This window comes from Stegodyphus dumicola, chromosome 7 (genome assembly GCF_044657685.1).
Source record: "Stegodyphus dumicola isolate Sdum_Otavi_A_Nest chromosome 7, ASM4465768v1".
Taxonomy (NCBI): Eukaryota; Metazoa; Arthropoda; class Arachnida; order Araneae; family Eresidae; genus Stegodyphus; species Stegodyphus dumicola.
In genome coordinates this window covers 53,230,726-53,251,250 of record NC_140774.1, presented here as the reverse complement: position 1 = coordinate 53,251,250, position 20,525 = coordinate 53,230,726, and the positions used below count along the sequence as shown (strand labels likewise).

The 20,525-nt window shown below is 32.5% G+C and overlaps 1 protein-coding gene across 6 annotated transcripts in view; it reads right to left on the bottom strand.

The window, feature by feature from the left end:
• LOC118181010 (putative phospholipid-transporting ATPase IM) overlaps nucleotides 1–20,525 on the bottom strand; it is a 487,240-nt gene that overhangs the window by 16,317 nt on the left and 450,398 nt on the right. For all 6 annotated transcript variants that reach the window (XM_085820207.1, XM_085820204.1, XM_085820205.1 and 3 more), the window contains 3 exons: nucleotides 18,487–18,665; nucleotides 11,552–11,796; nucleotides 5,609–5,792 (listed from right to left, as the gene is read on the bottom strand). In XM_085820207.1, coding sequence (XP_085676333.1) covers nucleotides 5,609–5,792; nucleotides 11,552–11,796; nucleotides 18,487–18,665 — 608 coding nt within the window. The remainder of the gene's footprint in view (nucleotides 1–5,608; nucleotides 5,793–11,551; nucleotides 11,797–18,486; nucleotides 18,666–20,525) is intronic.

The window sequence follows — 20,525 nt, the reverse complement described above, 5'->3', positions numbered from 1 at the left end:
AGTGGAAACTTCCCAGTGCCAATTTATGTGTGAATGACTTGGTGCTAATCAAGGATGAGAACTTGCCACCACTTAAGTGGCAAAGGTAATTTTCACTTACAAGGGAACTGACCAAAGAGTAAGGTCAGTCAATTTAAAAACTGTGTCGGGTGAAATGAAAAGACCAATACGTAAACTGGTCAGACTTCCTATAAATGACTGATTTATTTATTTATTTCATGTTTTATAATTATACTTACAGTTTGTTTAATTTTTATGTGTTGCATTATATTTCAGTTTATATTTCTATTTGAGCTGATGATGGGGTCATGGGGGCCCAGTGTGTTACGCCATCCATTGCTTGTCAAAAGAGCGCGCTCCAGCTATTCGTATGAAGATAAAAATAATTTATTTCTACTTTTAAATGAATGAAGTTTTCTGTGATTATGTTTCAGAGATGTGGTGATTATTTTTATTGTAATTGTGTTCTAAAGATATAAGGGAGTTGTGTTTCCAGTTTGTACATTGGAGCAAGAGAATAAATATTTATGATATTTATTGTGTAAAGTTTTGATTTCTAGCCCATTCCACAAAGAGGTGAACAGAACACAGTGCATGCAATCATTACAGTTAGGGCAGGTCATATCCTTTACCAAGGCTCTTTGGTTTATTTTCTCCTTAATGCCATTCTGTCAGTAAAACGTTTTTCTATTTGTTCCATACTGTATGTGTCCTGTTCCCCCTTTTTTTTTGTTTGTTTGCTACTAAACTTCCTCACGTTTTAAGTACTACTTTGTGCATCTGCAGTAGAAATTTCATATCTCTCAGTCGATTTCTTTTTTTTTTTTGGGGGGGGGGTAGAATTACCACTAGAATCAGAAATTTACTCTTCTTTTGCATGCTAATGTATAATCTCAATCTCTTTTTGGAAAAAAAAAAAAAAATGTAGATAATTGAAAAGATTTATCAAAGTCGTCACTTTTTTAATAGGAAGTAAATGGCTACCTATTACAAACAAATCAATCAAACCAAAGAAATGTATATTATAAACAAGCAAACCGCTACTACTCACGAATATTCAAATACTAGTGAGAATTAAACCCACATTCATATTTTTTAACACTGTCAGATGTTCAATACTTTTTTCATTTACATAATTTTTAGCATTCAATGAGCTCTTCCTTCACTTCTTCAAAAGCCCCTGACACAGTGGCCAAAGCCATGAAACACTACCAGCGTCTCCTGAATTCAGAGTTTCCACTGGATGAAGAGAATGGATGCAGGGTCTTCGTGATTTTTCCATGGATACTAGCAAGACAATTTCCTTTTAAAAATGTTCTTTAGACAAATAACATTCATAATAAATTAAATCAACCCATCAAGCTTAACATGTAATTTCTTCTGGATGTAAATTTTGTGTTCATAAAATATCAAATAGGAATCCTAGTCAAGGAGCTGAATATTTTTACGTCTATAAATGCTTGTACTATACTCTTGTACTACTGACATTAATTGTAGAACATCAAAAATAAGATTACTCAACTCTTTGATGGTCATGAACGAGTGCAGCTCACATTCCATTTACGTACTCCGGTGGGTGCAAATGAATATGCTTGTATTACAAGTATATTAACTACAGACTGTGTGTATTTGGGAAGAAAGAACTGTTTAATGTCACAATTTCCAAAAGGTTAAATACAGGGAAACTCTAACATGCTCAACTGATCTACCAATCACTGCATGCTACATGAAACTAAATTAAATTTATACAGTAAATAACAGAATTAACTCATCTACCAATTAGATCAAATGTTAAAAAAAATCTACAATAGATAAAACTGGTGAAGTTAACAACAATCAGTGGCTTAAATTTTTACTTAACATTTGATTGTATTTTTTTATGAAAAAAGTATATGGTAATGTTTGAAATGCTCAGTTTTTTTCCACTTGCTCATTCAATATGATAAAAAAGATAATTTTATTAACACTTTATAAGATACTGAAGCTTTATTCCACATCTTTCTCAGTATCAAATTATTTTAGTAAGCTAAATACGACTGAAAACCAATCCAAGTTCTTTTCTATTGAAAATCATAGTTGCAGCATTCTATTTTAGATCACATTCCTGATCCTTATTTCCAATATATGCAAGCTGCAAAAATATGGGTCATCATTTTCGTTTATGTGGTATGTATGGTAGCCCAGCGAGTTTCAATCACCTTCATTATCTTGAAAATTATGTATATATATATTTATAAATTTTAATGATTTTTTAAAATAAATTTATACATTGTATTATTAAAAACTTATGATTTGCAGCAAGGTCACACACCATAAAGAACAATTTCATATAGTGTAACAAAATCTCGGTAACTGCTAAACTACTTGTTTAAAGTACAAAAAAGCTTCATTTCACTCATTTGTGTTAACTGCTTATTGTTAATCAGTTTCATGTTAATTTCCAGTATACTTATTACGCAAAAACTGATTTATTTGTTAACACATTCGCTGCCATCTATGAGAATATTTGTAGTTAGCAAACTGAGGTTACCTGCCAGCTACAAGATAATTTGTTTTGATCGCCTTGCTTAAATCATCGAGTATGAGTATTGCCAAAGCAAAATGCATGTAATGTTTAGGTGTTTGTGTACAGCAAGGGACTAAATAATACACTTGGGGAACTGAAATGGATAAATTTGTTTCTGAAAACGTAGATACCTAACTAAATGTTTAAAACTCAAAACCATGTACTGGGAGGTCATTAGTTGCTGAGTAAAATAAGTAATACAAGTACATTTGTGTGAATTTATTTACAGTTAAAAGTAATCTGTCATATCTATATTTAAATCATAAATTACAAAAATAATATAAAAGCATAAAAATGCAGACAGGATCTTGGCTTGTGTGAATAGGCTCACCATTTCAGCTTTTGCAATGAACATGTTAAATAAAAACTGGAATCTGCACAAATATGAATGTGTTATAAATTATGGAATTAAATGATCACTACAGTCAAAAGTCGTTAATTCGGACACCCATAATTATTTTATTTATTGACTTGCATAAAAAAATCCAGAACAAAAAGAAAAATTTCTTAACAGTTCACAATTAAAAATATTATACATGTTCAAATTTGTTTCCTAAGCAAAAAGTATTAATTTTATTTTATTATTATCATATTTAAATATGTCTAAATATATTTAAACATTTTTAAGCAAAAAATTTTAATATAACTAAAAGTTATATTAAAAATCCAGTTGAAATGATGCATATCTACAACAACAGTTAGGACAACTAGCTTATTTAATATATGCTTTCTTATCCCTTAATTTATTTGCCAAACATTAATAGAAATTCTGTTTCATGTTTGAAGCATTCTGTAAATCATTTAGATGTAATACACATATTAAGTAGATAAACAGATGAATCTATAGAAGCATTACTACTGATTTGGACACAAAATTTTCTTGTTATAAATTAAGATAAATATTTATATGTATTGCTAAACAGATTCACTGATTGGAGCAATCTCCCATTATTTGCTAGCTCTCTGCTCATGGGAAAGGATGTCATTGTATTTCTAAGCAAAACTAACTTTTATTTATATTATGCACAAGAAAAATCTCGAAAATATCAACTATCAGGGATAGAATAGCAGTTACCAGAGTGAATTATCAGTATTGATGGCTTTAGACACCAAACCAATAGTTGATATATATATAGATAGATACATGTATTCATTCTACTTCACACTTGACCAATGATACATTTATTTTTTAATAAAGATATCATAAAAAAGTAAATGCATAAATGGTCAAGTGTGATAATATGCAATATAGTATAAAGTCTTTAATCCGGACTCTTCGGGACTTCGATTCCGGATTATCAGTTTTTCTGGATTATAGATCATCAGTTTAAATCTGGTAAGATGTCATGCAGAAATTATAAAATTAAAAATATGAAACCATAATTTATGAAATAAACAGCAATTACGATCTAAAGGGTATCAAAATTTACAAAAAAAAAAAAAAAAAAAAAAAAAAAAAAAGCTTAATATTTATTTGTTTTCTTTATTAAACATTTCTTTCAACGCGCGCATGCGCATATCATTACGCATAGTCGAAATTAGAAAATTGCAACCAGAAAACTATTTGATGTGTATTTGTGATATTTATAATGATGAGGAAATTGATTTAAATCATATCGGAGTACATCCAGATGAAACACTACATTACTGAATACAAATCTTTAGATTCCGATATGTGTTTTTATAAAGCATTTTATTCATCATTTTTTTAATTAATACACTAAAAGAGTGTATCCCATAAGGATCATACAAACTCTACACAGCAAGATTCTTCAGCCAAAGTACAGTATAAAGTCTTTAATCCGGATGTCCATAATCTGGAATGATCTATAATCCGGACCTCAAAGCTACAAACTTTCTGCACATGCGTAAGCGCATAATACATTTACGCATGCGCATAATACGTTTATGCATGTGCATTTAATGTATAATGGACGTTATAAGCTAGGCTAAAATTATCTATTTCAGTTAATGTTGCAGATTGCATTGTTCCTCAATCTTCTAACTGGATCCGGCTCATTATTTTTTGCAGACTGTTAGAGCAATTTCATAAAAAGTAAGTTTGAACTTTCGATTATGTCAAAAAGAGTTTCCAATTCTGGAGCTACCAAAGGATCTACAAAGCGAAAGCTTGTTTCGATGTCTATTAAACAAAAAATGGAATTGCTGCAAAAAATGGATAAAGGCATGAAGAAAGTGACAGAGAGGTGATTTGTTTCTCTGACCATTCCGAAATCTGTTTATCAATTTCCCGCTGCTCTGCGGAAGGGGGAGGTGGACGTCGCAGCACGCAATGAACTGGAAGTCGATTTGTCAGCACTATCCTTATCTTCAGGGCAGATGTTTTTATTTTATTCGGCTTATAATTCCTTATCAAATGTAGTATTTCATCTTGATGTAGTCCGATATGACTTAAATCAATTTCCTCGTCATTATAAATATCACGAATACACATCAAATAGTTTTCTGGTTGCAAGTTTCTAATTTCGACTATGCGTAATGTATGTTTTACGCATGCGCTCGTTGAAAGAAAGGTTTAATAAAGTAAACAAATAAATATTAATTTTTTTTGTAAATTTTGATACCTTTTAGATCATAATTGATCTTTATTTCATAAATTACAGTTTCATATTTTTTATTTTATAATTTCTGCATGCCATCTTACCAGATTTAAACTGATGATCTATAATCCGGAAAAACCGATAATCCGGAATTGCCGAAGTCCCGATGAGTCCGGATTAGAGACTTTTGACTGTACTTGTTTCCCAATTTATACATATAAACAAAAAATATCACATAAAAGTTTTCTCAATTAAAAATTAAATTCCCTAAAAAGTAAACTCATAACAGACAAGGATAAATGAAAACCAAGTAAGTATCTATGCTGATATATTCAGATATGCTAAAATTAAACATCTGAAATATAAGCAAACTTGGTTGGTAATGAAAATTTTAAAAAGAATAAAATAACCAGACACATCAGGTGACAAGAAAAATAATCATTTTTAAATGGAAAAAAAAAATGTAATAAATTGCTTTTACTTTTAATCATACTGACATCATTAGCACCATCCCCAATAGCTAAAGTAACAGCATTTTTATGCCTTTTAACTAAATCCACAACCAGAGCTTTTTGTAAAGGCGTAACACGACAGCAAATTACAGATTTACATGAAGAAGCAACATCTAAGAAAAGAGCCTCCATTGATGGCTGCAAAGCATAAACCTGAAAAAAAGGTGTATGTTACTTAGTTCAAAGAAAATAAAACATAGATGATGAATATACTTAGCATCACAGTAATGCAAATTACACTTATTCTTAGACAGCTTTAATATTGTGTCAGTGCACAAGTCTGTGCTGTTCTTCACTGGATTGGCAACATTGCATTGTGAAGCTTTTTTTTTTTTTTTTTTTTTTTTTTAAATAATATTGCTTTCAGTTTGAGGTCTGATTGTTGCCAACAGGAGATTATATGTGGTTGACAGCTCATTTTGGTCCTTTTCAAGGCTAATCAGTATGGAGTGTCAAGTAGAGAAAAATGAAGATTTCCGACACATTTATTTCTTTTTCCTATAATTATCTTATCTAGTCTCTCAAAAAACATTCAGGGAGAAGAGTTTCACAATGAAGCTTCTCTCAGCAACTGACTAATGGACTTCAACTTGAAATCACAGCAGTTCTACAACAGAGGCACCGAACTCCTACCTGAATGCTGGTAGGCTGTCATTGATAGAGATGGTGATTACATGACTGAGTGAATGTGCGAGTGATTATTGATTTATGACATAGCATATTAATGTCTTGTTATTGTGTACTGTATAATTTTCTAGAGTATTGTAGCACATTTTATACTAATAAAATCATATCATGGTAAAAACAGCAACCTAATAAAGAAAGGCATGGAGTTATGCACCAACCCAGTAGTTCTCAGGGCATTTTTACTACACATTTCACTATATAATAATAGAGGACATTTCACTATATAATAATTACTGTTGTACAGTGATAAATATAAGATGTGAGGAGAAAGAAGGATGAATCATGCCTTAATTTGATAAAGGAAACTGTCTTACTTGTGACAATATGTACAATGTGCTCTTCTGTTATCTCAGCTAACTTCTACAAGCACATTCCAACATTTGTTGGCACATGCTTGTAGAAGTTAGCTGAGATGTTTGTTCATGCTGTAGCTTTCAGTACATGTTATTAGTACATCCCATAATGAAGCAAAGAATTAGTATGAAATTTTTTCAAATTGCTTACAACCACAATGGGAATGAAATTTATGCACAGAGAAGAGCTGCAACTGAAAGGAGTAGCTTACATATTTCTGTGAAAGATGAATACTGCTGTACTTGGCACTCAGTGTGCCGTCAGATAGTAACATCCTTCTTTTATAGTCTATCATAACAGGAGATGAAATATAATGGTTTTGGTATAATATGGAAGTTAAGCAGCAAAGCATGGAGTAGTGCAAATAGCTCCTCCTTGCAGAAATTGAAAAAGTTGTGTTTATGAAAACTAAAGGTAAAGTCAATGTTGTTTAACTTTTCAAATGCGCTTGGCATATGTAATTCATTAAGAATTCTTACTGGAAGACCAAATGGGAACTACAATTTGCTGAGCCAGGATCCTGATTTCTTTTACATAACACATGACCTCACACATCATACACACGGACAATAACTGCTAGGTTACTAAATTATACCACTCTCTGCATTCATCTCATCTTACCCTATCAGACTTCACATAGACAAAACTGGAATCGGCACTAAAAGGGCCAGATTTTCTAGCATTTCACACATTCAAGCCTCTGTGATGAGAGAACTGAAAGCAGAACAAATGAAGAACTACTCTAAATATTTCTGACAGTTACACAAAAGTAATCAGAAGTGCTTTACCAGAGAAAAATTAATATGAAGATCAACGATTAATGCATTTTCAAATATTTTATACTGTCATATTTCTGAAATAATTCTCCCAACTTTGTTATCACAATTTGTATGTATGAAACTATTGCAAATTTATTAACATGTTGATGCTGGCTTGACCCACTGGTGGGCCATACTTGTCTGTCCTGTGGGGCGGCCATGACCCACCGATGAGTCATAATTGATTGTTCCGCGGGCTGGCATGCACCTTATAATTGCGTATAAATGCATTATATTTAAAATACTATAAAATTAATTGCATCAATTATCCTCAACGGCACTCTACAATGTACCATCTGCTCATGTATATAAATGTGCCATGTACCTATTGATTATGAAATCGAATGATATAAGCATTGTAAATAGGAAAACACTATAGCATTGTAAATAGGAAGCTGTACCCATGCACCCGCATACATTTCTACGTAATGTAACACAGTAAGGCAAAATATCAGCCTAATGTCCTATTGTGAAATTAATAAGCACCTATTACTAGTTATAACATTATTTTATCGATCTAGAGTTTAAGTATATGAAGTAAGTACCAAATGTTTATGTCACCAATGACTATTATGTACCAAATATAAAGTGTATATACGCTTTTGTCTATATGTAATTGTGTATGTCCTTGTTTATATGTAATTGTACCCATGTATCTACTAGTGTTATCACATATCTTGGCACTGTATAGTTAATATACATCTATTACGCACTGAATAATCATGTACCTAATGTGGCTGTACACAAAACGTCTGTATATATGTATATGAATTTATGTTCTGTATATATGATAATGTAACTATGCATCTGCACATTTTATCCTGTAACACGGCACCGTATCGCAAAGAACAAACTAGAGCCCCACTCTAAAATTAATTGCACCAATTATCTGTTCAGCATTGTATTAAGTACTTATTGTTAATGTATGTTAAAGTAGCACTTACCTAACACTTGGGTATCCACTAATTACTGTGTACCTAATATACGTGTTTTAATATCTTTGTACATTGGTTAATGTACTTAGGAAACAGTACAAATAATTCAGTAGCAAGACACTGTACCACACAGTACTAATTTAGGGTCTAACTTTTAATTCACTGTACTAATTACTTATTCCAGCAAAACATTGCACACCTAATATTTCAGTATGTACATGTCTTCTGTAATCTAATGATAATGCTTCAAAGGATCATAGTGTACTCAACATATGAGTACACACATTATGTATATATGCTACCGTAGCCATGCTTTTGCATACACCTTGTAACATGGCAAAGTATTATCCAGTGTCTAACATTAATTAGCTTTAACGCCACTGTATAAAGTACCAAATTTGTATGTATGTTTATATATTAGTATATTAGCACAATGAACACGTATGGTTATCTAGATAAAGTTGGACGTGGCGCTATACCGATTAACCGTATTGGTAGACGGGTGGTGCACACATCCTCTGTCGCATGCTTCTATATAAAATACGTAGTACAAAATTTTATTTTATTTTAATTATTTAACAGTATACATTAACATTTCAACATTAAAATCAAACATTTAATACACAACAAATAACTTAAAATGTAACTTATAAATTAACCTCTTCAAGCCGGGTAGCGAAAACGTGCGCTTATCGCGGAGGCCGGCAGTGTCTTCCGCGAGCGTCTCTCCAGGGCCGGGGGCTTTTTTGCTACTAAGCCTAAATCCATGAAATTTCCGAAGTATCAACGTATTGTTTAATAATGCTCTATAGAGTATTTAAACGGCTTATGCTTTATAGATATTTTTATATATATACTTTAATTACCTTATTTCTTGTTTAAATGATATTTTACACATTTTATTTTAATTACTAACCATTTTATGACTTTTAACATTATAATCTGAAAACTATATATATTACTTAAAATTCTCTTTTTGTATGAAAAATTTTAAAACAGGGATCTACACACAGTCCTACGTTACATTCCTTGAACTCGTAATAACTCATTTGCCGTTTTGGAGGATTTTTCTGGGAATGTGAACAAACGAAGCATCGTCGTCTCATTTTCTTATCAGTCTCTTCTGAACAAAGTTTTGGAAAATGTCTTTCAGTTAATCTTTCAGAATCAATATCAGAATTTCAGAATCAATATCTGAAATATTTTGCATCATTTCTGCTATTTCATGCTCTGTTAAACATTTTCGACGCTTCGACATTGAAACTGTAAAAACAGAAAGAATTCCCGTTTAACAAAATCTAATTATTTTCTAAAAACTGAACTGTAAATGGAAATACTCAACGCTTTAGCGCATATAAAATTTCTACTTACAATAAACAACTACCACGTGCGAATAAAGTGCGATTTAAAGAGACATCGTAAATTACGCCATTCGGAAACATTTAGTTCCCCGTTTGTTTATATAATCAAAAACACGTGTATGTGAGTCATGCTTCTCTCATTTCAAGTAGAAGGTCTAATGCACATGTATCTGAAACCATATGGACATACAGTGCCATCTTGTGGCAGAAAAATTATAGTTTGAAAAATGTTCCAAGGTACTGGCACAAATACGTGACAGTCGGTAGAGAATGCAACAATGCTCTGGCACGCCTGCGTGTCGGCCGGTAGATAAGTATGTTCGTTGCTGGCATGTATACGTGACAATCGGCGCGAAGGGGTTAAATACAATTATTGATTTTTTTCTATTCAATTTTTTAAAGCAAGCTAAACAAATCGCTGGCTTGGCCTTACAGTTATCGCAATATGTTGTTACTTTCTCTGCTCTATTCGTGGCCTTGTTTCGAAGATTTATTCATCTCACGAAATGGACAGCTAATTCAAGCGCTGCCACACTAAAAGAACAATGAATATCTGTGCCACCATCAATGTGTTAAACTAAAATGGGGTTATTATGGCCTTTTTTCATTTATGGAGCAACTCACTGCATTTTAGCTTTCATTGATACTTAATATACTCTTAAGTTAGATTAATGTTTGAATTTGAACTTGTACTTTGAGAAATAGTGATTTATTTAGTAATTCTTCTCTTGCATCTTTGTATAATTGTGTTAAAAATTCTAAGAATATGGTTTAATGTTATGCTAAAAGTAAGCTGTACCTAGCATAAGAAAATGTTATACACTAATACTTTATGTGAATTATGCATTTTAAGACAGTTAAGTAGCAAAAACTTGCAAAAGAATGGAGACAATTATAGATTTCGAGGAGAACAGAATTAATGAGAAAGTACTTTTTTTCGGCGTTACGGGTTTAATACCAAAGCACTTGAGAGGAATGATTCTTACTTTACTTTACAGATATAAAAAAATAATTAGTTTCAACATCAATCACTAGATTCAAGATTAACAGTTTTCTTATTTGTCTGGCACCAGTCATCAAATTTAAATATTCTAGAGTTTTATTATCAGTATATTCAAATTTCATTTTTGTAGAATATGTTATGAAATCGCTTTGTATACTCATTACTTTTGAAAACTTTTAGACTATATTTCAAATCAAACAAATGTAGTGAATGTAAAATTAATACAGATAAAGTTTATAATGACTGTTCCATTATTATGACTAAAAATCTTCAGCTGACAAGAGAACAAATGCTACACATATTTTCATTACAGCATTTACATGTTTTTCACTACACAATGTATTTTCATTACAGCAATTAATTGCAAGGTCTCTCCTCTGTACGGTGGAAAGGGTGAATTTGAATCAGCATCAATTGTAATGCAATTTTAAATGACTAGTTAGATGAATGTAATAATAATTAGTATCATCTAAAATATATGCTCAAAGCAAGACTCTGGATTGAAACTAGTTACTTAATCCAATTTAGGCCCAGAAGAATTTTCATTTCATTCTGATACTGTAATTGTAATCAGAATTAACTATAAGTATTAAAAACTTCTAACCTTTTGATTATTAATGTAGAAAGCAATAATATATTTTAAATATCGCTTATTGTTACGTAAAAACCAAACAATATATTTTAAATATTTGTAATATGTTTAAAAACTAATTTATATATTAGAGTAAAAAACAAAAGTAACAATGGTACATACTAAGCTATGGCCATTCACAATTAAAGCATATCCATTGCCTTCAGCATTTTCAGACACAGAATTCAAGTCATCCAAATATGGATGTATCAGACTCTCTGTAACACATCTGTACTGACTACGAACAGTATCTAAATACTTGCTAAGTTGCTGTTCCACTTCATTGTAGTTCATGCCATCGACAATGAAAATATCTATTAAATCATCAGTCAAAAGTTGGCAAGAATATCCTATATTGATGGCTGTTTCTGTAAAAAAAAAAAAAAAAAAAAAAGTTTTAATTCACACTAAATAAAAGAATAAAACTCAATACATATAGAACATTCTGAGCATCTGAAAAAATATATATTAATTTATTTTAATAGCTTCTAGGAATAATTTTAGAACTTAATTTTCATGCATACATTACTGCTAAATTTCAAATAATTTTAAAATGCAAATAAATATGAATGCTAACTTCTAAATACATATCCAGTGTGATTTCAGTACTTTTGTGAGAAAATGTGGAAGTTTCAATTACACTTCATCAATTTAAAACTAAATATAATAAAATTGCTGGGTGGCACACAAGATATTTCATAAGATTTCATATTGAAACACAGTGCAACTCGTGATATTAGAAATATCTTAATTAAACTAACAGCTAAAAAAATTATAAAAACTAATAACTGGATACAACAAGTTATTCCCATGAAATCTATCACACCTTGAAAATTTATGTTGACAGCTCCTATGTATTTCAAAGAGCTATGAGACTGGTTAATGGACAACTCTGAAAACATATCTAGTGCTTTATTATTTAGCTCTTCATGTGGCTAAGGGGGTTCCATCCCTGAACATGCTCTCAAAAAGACCATGAATAAGAGGTATTTTCTTGATTATAATTCCAGAATGATCTTCCCAATTCGTACTTTGATTTCTTTAACTTTCAATATAAATGCTACTTTAATTGCCTAGACACATTTAAAGATGCATCATGTTTGCATATTTAAAAATGTTAACGCTGACAGCTTTGAACAGATATAAAATATAAAAATATGATGGAAATTTAACATATTAAAATTCAGTTACAACAAATTTATAAAAGATCTATAATTTTCAAATTTTCAATTAAACTTTTAAAATTTTCTAAATTTCCTTCAAAGTATCTGCAATTTCTTTGCAATAACCAAGATTTCCCCCCCCCCCCAATAGCTGCTCAGAATTAAAACACTTTCCCATTTCATAAATACTACTGCAATTATTATGCATCACTTTTTCAATTGCTGCTGCCAGGAAAACTCGTGTCTCTTCAATAAGCTTCTTCTCTTACTCTCTAAAATGTAAGCAACTTATATAGAAATTGGAGGCACGTTTAGCATCCCTAGTGTTGTACCAATTAAGCAAAAATGTATTTCTAAAGAACTCTTCTTGTCCAAAATAAAAATGAAGTTTTAAGCATAAGCCAATAAATACACACACAGTTTGGCCAATTAGAGAGTTAATCTGAAGGAATCTGAAGGAAAATGAACCATGTTTTCTAAAGCAAAACTGCAACAAACTGTATCACTGAAGCATTAAATTAATCATTTTTCAAATTTTATATAATGATTTATTTTAATTACTGCTTTTTTGAAGTTAACTTTTTTAACCTGTTTCAAAGGAAAATATATATATTGTACCGGATTTCGTATTTAAATAGCTTATGTTAGTTGAATTGTTAATTAAATGGTTTTATTTCCCCCGCAGTGCAGCGCGTGGCGAATATTAAAAGAAAGCTAAGCTGGAAAATTGAAAATACAAGAGCGCGTGCATGTAACATTTAATAAATATCTTTTTATTTTATTTTGAGAAAGTACTAGAAAATTCTCGCACGCGATTTTAAAATCTTATAAAAGGAGGAAAACCTCTCAGTTCATGGTAGTTACTTAGTTTATTGTTGTTTGGAAAACTGCTCTTGTTGACTGTAGCAAATTTGCGGATTAGCTTTCTTTAGCTGTTTTGAATTAAGTTCTATTGAACGTTTAAGTAGTTAAAAGATAACTACTGTGAGATATTGTAATACTGGACGAATATTTTAGGAAATTTAAGCATATTTGTTCTGATAATAATAAATTTTTGTTTATTTTTCTTTGGACTTGTGCATTCATTTCGTAACGAACCCGTGCGCACGCAACAATTTTTGGTGTCAGGAGTGGGGTTTTGAATGCCAATTACAAGAGCGATGGAAGCACAATTCAGGCAAATAATGACTGCATTTACTGCTTTCCAAAAAAAGATGGAAGGGGCCGTCAACTCCATTAAGGAAGAAATGAAATTAGACCAGGAATCCGTTAAGGACGAAACGAAAGCCGTTCAAGCTGGTCAAGAAAAGATTGAAGCTGGTCAAGAAGAAATGAAAAGAGAAATTACCTGCATAATAGAAAATAAATTTGAAGCTATGGAAGGCAGAATTGACACAGTTGAAAATAAAGTTGGACAAATTGAAGAAAAGGTTTCTTCCGTAAAAGATCAAATTGAAGAAAGAGTTTCTTCAGTGAAAGAAGAAATAGAAGAAAGAGTTTCTTCTGTAAAAGAACATATAGAAGGGGGAGTTTCTGCTGTGGAGGAACTAATTGAAGAAAGAGTTTGTGCCATCCAACACCAAATCGAACAACAGATTGATGATAGGGTTTCTGCAGTAGCCAAAGAAGTGGATATTTTAAAGAAATTTGTAGCGACGGCAGGGAACAATAGTGATGGTTTTAAATTTTTACCCATGCCTGCTTGTCCCTCTCTGAAGTTATCCACTTATGATGAGAAGACCTCCTGGCAAGTGTATAAAACACAATTTTCTATAGTGGCGGATGCAAATGGATAGGATTCCCAAACTAAGGCCTGTCATCTCGCCGCTTCGCTGAGAGCAGACGCAGCGGATATCCTGCAGACTCTTCCCGAAAACCAGAGATTAGACTTTGAAGCTCTATCCGGCGCATTAGAGCTGCACTTTGGAGAGAAGTGTTTGAAAGACTACAGCAGGCTTCAACTAAAATCCCGTCAGCAGAAGCCCACCGAAACACTTCGCCACAGATGCTGAAAGGCTGTCACATCACGCCTTTTCGGAGTGCCTGACAGAAACAAGAGAAATTCTGTCACTGCAATATTTCATCAGTTGGCCTCTGGGACCCTGAAATACAGAAAGCACTGCGAATGGTGGATGTTAAAAGATTTGAAAAGCGCTCTGTTGTACGCCATGAAGTTCGAGGAAGCACAGAAAGCAACTAGTATAGATCGCTACCCAGTCAGAGCTGTGAGAGTCCACGAGCCAGTGGATCAACTGATGGCTCGTTTAGATGATTTATCTTGATAATTTGACGCTTTGATACGGAGTAGGAGCGAGAACAAAGTGGATCTAAGGTGTTGGAGATGTGGTAATGAAGGTCACCTAAGATGAAATTACAGAACACCCCAGAATACGGAATATAAAACGAATGATTTTACCAGACACATTAGTGGCTTGAGACGGGACAGAAGTGAAAAGAAACCAGTTCTAAAGTGCTGGAACTGTGATGTTGAAGGCCATGTGCAGGAAACTGCAAAAACAAGGAACTGCAGAACTCTCCAGAGCATGGAAAATAAGACAGACAAATTGAACAGACAATTAAATGCTATTGTACGAAAAAGGAGTGACAAGAAACCAAAGTGCTGGAACTGTGGAGCTGAAGGCCACATACAAAAGAATTACAGAACACCCCAGGGTACGAACATTGAGACCATTTCTCAGCAACGACGCAGGAAACAAATTAATGACCATATCAAGGAACGGAGGTTGCCAGATAATGAAAAACCTTGTTTTAAAGCACTCAAGATTTGTAGAGTGAGTGGAAACAGTAATGGACTGTCCATCAATGGAAATATCGATGGAGTTCCTTGCAATAATATCATTGACACAGGAGCTAATGTTACCATCATTAGGAAAGATGTAGCTGAACAGTTTAAAGATAAACTTATTTGGAAGCCATCCTGTGCTACCTTTCAGACTGCATCTGGTGATAAGATCGACATAGCTGGGAAGTTAAATGTGAGCATCATGTTTGGAAGTACCGCCTACCATCATATGGCTTAAGTGGTGGATATTACAGATCCATGCATACTCGGATTGGACTTTTTAAGGAAATATAATTTTTCCTTAGACTTCAAAAACAACAAACTGCTTTCAGCATCTGAGGACATGACTATCCATCCTCAGAAGGAATCCTCACCTGAAAATGCCGACGCCTTGTCCGAAAGACCCAGCTCAGGAAGCTGTCGAAATCATGCTAGGGCTGAAAAGAAATGCAAGACTACCAGCTATTCTCCATCCCAGATGCTCTTTGGTCGAGACCTTCGTCTGCCTTGTGACCGCCTGTTTGGTCGCCCTATGGATGCGCCTTCATCGCCTGAGGAATACATCCAAGAAGTCCAGGCCCGGTTTGAAGTGATGCACCATTCTCCAGGAAAGCGAGTCAACTTGGCGACGAAGAAACCAAAGACGAAACATGACACGAGAGCTACTGGACATAGATCCAACAAAGGAGACAAGGTGTGGTTGCGGAATCCGACTCGACGGAAAGGACTTTATCCAAAATTACAGTCACCTTCGGATGGTCCGTACACGGTCCTAAAGTCTTCGAACTCTAAGCCTAAAGTCATTCATTGCGACAGGTTAGCTTATTACTATGGCCATAGTATGTAATGTAAATAGTGTAAGAGCATGGTCCTTTTCGTTTCTAAATGTGTATTTAGTATTTGATTTGTATTTGACATCATTTGATTTGTTTTATGTATTGTATTTATTGTTCATGTTGTTCATTATTGTAATGTAATGCTTATTATTGCATTTATGCCACAGAGTAAGTTTGCCTTCTTGTCCAGGGATTGTACTGCCCAGGACGTGCAGTCTTGGGAAGGGGGCAGTGTTATGGATTTGGTATTTAAATAGCTTATGTTAGTTGAATTTTTTAATTAAATGGTTTTATTTTCCGCACAGTGCAGCGTGTGATGAATATTAAAAGAAAGCTAGACCGGAAAATTGCAAAGAGCGCGTGCATGTAACATTTAATAAATAAATATTTTTTTTTTAAAATTTTTTTTTAATTTTGAGAAAGTACTAGAAAATTCTCGAGCACGATTTTAAAATCTTATAAAAGGAGGAAAACCTCTCAGTTCGTGGTAGTTACTTAGTTTGTTGTTGTTTGGAAAACTGCTCTTGTTGACTGTAGCAAATTCGCGGATTAGCTTTCTTTAGCTGTTTTGAATTAAGTTCTATTGAACGTTTGAGTAGTTAAAAGATAACTACTGTGAGATATTGTAATACTGGACGAATATTTTAGGAAATTTAAGCATATTTGTTGTGATAATAATAAATTTTTGTTCATTTTTCTTTGGACTTGTGTGTTCATTTCGTAACGAACCCATAGGCACGCAACAATATATATATCCTTATTATTTATTGCAGCTTTGCCCCATTCAGTTTGATTCCACCACTTAGCAAATGCAACACCATAATCTTTCAACTTCTGTGCATGTGCTGTTACTGGATCAATAGAATGAAATTGATAATTCACAGTAAAATGCTCTAACCTTTTTTTCCAAACACTATTTTATATGCTCAACAGCAGTCTGAATAAATTATCGATCCCTCTTGAGCAGTTAAGAATTCTTACCATAAAATATAGTAGCCTTGGAACTGAGAGCTTGTTACTTGAAAACCTAGCAAGAAAGAATTCACTTGTTTCTCAACATAAACAGCCAAATACACAGTTCTGTGCAAAAACCCTGCCAGATTTGTCTTTCCACCTTATGAACAGATTTTCTTTTATACCCACATTTTTTTCAGAACATTCTGTTTACTTAATTTGGTTGTTGAAATAGATAACATATCTCATCAAACTCTTCTTTTCAACAGTTTTAGTAAAAGCTGAGTTTCTCCCCTCATAACTTGACATCAGTTCCTCTAGTGAAGAGTAAAACTGTTGCACTATTATAAACACCTTATTGAATCAGTGATCAAAATCTGTATCTTTTAATCTTTTGCAACTTTTTACATAATACATGCAAACGCTTACATTGATATGTAGTTTTATTTAATGGCTATTTTGCATAGCATCTTTATTGCCCAGTAAATCAAATATTTTTAACACATTTTCCAAAAAAGAACACCAAGTCCTTCTTTTTAACACTCTTTTTATCACTTTTTCAAAAAAGAAAGAACATAAGAAGGTCTCACAATGAGAGAATTATGAGTGACTGTGAATTGTTAACATTTATGTGTGTGCGGGAGAGGAGTAATGATAACAAATATTTGTTTGGAGCTCTCTCATCACGAGTAAATAATCATTGTTGGGGCACCCCATCATTGGAGTATAATTTGCATTAACCATTTATTGATAATACTAATGGCATTTATAATATGACAGTTGTAATAATAAGGAAGTACCCCCAAAATTTATTGTAAATATTTTTTTTTTTTGTAATTATAAATAACCTTGTTTATTGGGAATCACTTCTGATTTATTTGAATTTCTTGCTATGAGAAATAATGAAAAATTAAAATTTTGAAAAATGAATTAATGTATAAATTAATTAAATATTACTTGTTAATTAATGAAATTCTTAAAAACTTAAAATGAAGTCCTTTCATTAAAAAACTTGTACTATTATTTACAGAGTTACTCCCTTCTTCAAAGAGGAGAGGAAATATAAAGAAATAGTTTTTCCTTCACAACAATTACTTTTCCATCTAAATAATAGGAGAAAGGAAGAAAGTGATATTTTAAATGTAAATGAATATGCTAATGATAGGCAAGCAAATCAAAAAAGCAATTAAACCCACAAAAATCAGTTTCCAGGATCAGAAACTAAGTTGTAATATACTTTTCTTTAAATTCGATATACAATACTTTTGTCACTATTTATTTAAGCACAAGACTTGAAGATACCTTGCTTGTCACCAGTCAAAACCCAAACTTTAATTCCAGCAATGCCCAAATTCGCTATTGTTTGGGGAACACCATCTTGAAGTTTATCTTCTATTGCTGTTGCTCCAACAAGTGTTAAATTTTGCTCAAGGTCCTCATACAGAGCATTCATTCTTTCTTCTCTATGTTCCATTGCGATTCTATAAAATATTTCAAATTAATGAAAATAATGCATAATCCTGTAAATAAGGCTAAAGAAATAGTTTAATGCAACTGAACATATTCCAGACATACAACATGCGAAGCATTTTATGAATGCGCTTCATTAGGCACTGTTTGTACCTTACTAAAACCCTAAATCTGCTTTTATGTGTGTGTAATCGACATCATTTTTGAAGTTGTCACTCAATACCTTCTACAGTACAAAGTCTTTAATCCAGACGTCCATAATCCGGACCTCAAAGCTACAAACTTTCTGCGCATGCGTAGCGTATATGCATGCACATTTAATACATAACGGATGGTATAAGCTAGGCTAATATTATCTTTTGCAGTTAATGTTGCAGATTGCGTTGTTCCTCAATCTTCTAATTGGATTCGACTTATTATTTTTTTGCAGACAGAGCAATTTTATAAAAAGTAAGCTTGAACTTTCGATTATGTCAAAAAGAGTCCGGCCAGATTCTGGAGCTGCCAAAGGATCTACAAAGCGAAAGCATGTTTCAATGTCCATAAAAAAAAAGTAGAATTGCTGCAAAAAATGGATAAAGGCATGAAGAGCGGAACTTTGTAACTGAACAAGAAATTATGTCTCTTTATAGAATTAAAGAGAAAGTATTAGCACATAAAACGAAGCAACTTAAACAACTTACATTGAAAAAAATGTTTAATAAAGTAAACAAATTAATATTAAGCTTTTTTTTTTTTTTTTTTTGGTAAATTTTGATACCCTTAACATCATAATTGCTCTGTATTTCATAAATTACGGTTTCATATTTTTTATTTTATAATTTCTGCATACCATCTTACCAGATTTAAACTGATGATCTATAATCTAGAAAAACCCCTAATCTGGAATCGCCGAAGTCTCGACAAGTCCGGACTGCACTGTACATCAGTATGGAGAAATTCTACATCTATGTATATATATATCTATATATATATAAAGAGAGACAAAAGTTAAGAAATTCAGAACCTATTTTACACAAAGACCTCTAAAAAAGTAAAATTCAATACCAATAAATTCCAAAATATCCTATAAATATAGAAATGACTGGGAATGTTATGGGTATAATTTTTTAATTCCTATAAAATCACTGTCCATTTAAAAAAATTTTAAAAAGTAAAAATTTATTACAAAATATTAATATAATATACCATTTAAAGTAAAATTGAAAGAGGGAAAAAAGCTTTGAGTAATTGAAGAAGGGTGGAGTTTTTCTACCAAGACCTCTCTCTCTACAAATCAACTCTACCATACAAATGTTTTGTACAGAGGTCTTCTACAAAATCCTTTCTACAAAACATACCTCTTAACAAATCAACTATTGCAATGTAAAACTCAATAAATTATGCTTTAAAATTATTTTTATTCACTTTATTATCACACTTGTCTCTGAATGACTTTTCTCATTTCTGCTATCAATACATATTATGAAATAGAGCTAGGAGCTTTTCTAGTGGAATGCAAAATTTGCAAACTTATTGCACCAAGTGTATGGCTGTAACTTTTAAAAGACGGGTGGCCTAAATATCTGCCAGAGCTGCAGTGTCTCAAAAAGACGGCTGTGGCCGAGATATCAGCCAGTGAATTCCCCTCCCCCCATCCTTCAGGGTGCAGAGATAGTCATTGTCTGAATAACCTCCCTTGCCACTTAGGTGAGATGACCTTCGCGCCTCCCAACTGTGGGGTTTCGTAAATTCCCTTTCGTTTCCCTCAGCAGTAAAATATTAGCAATCTGACCTTAGTATTAATTTCACCAACTTTTCAGTGTCATTAAAAATGCATTTTTTTCTTTATATATTTCCCCTTTTTATTGTAATTTTTGTATTTAATATTG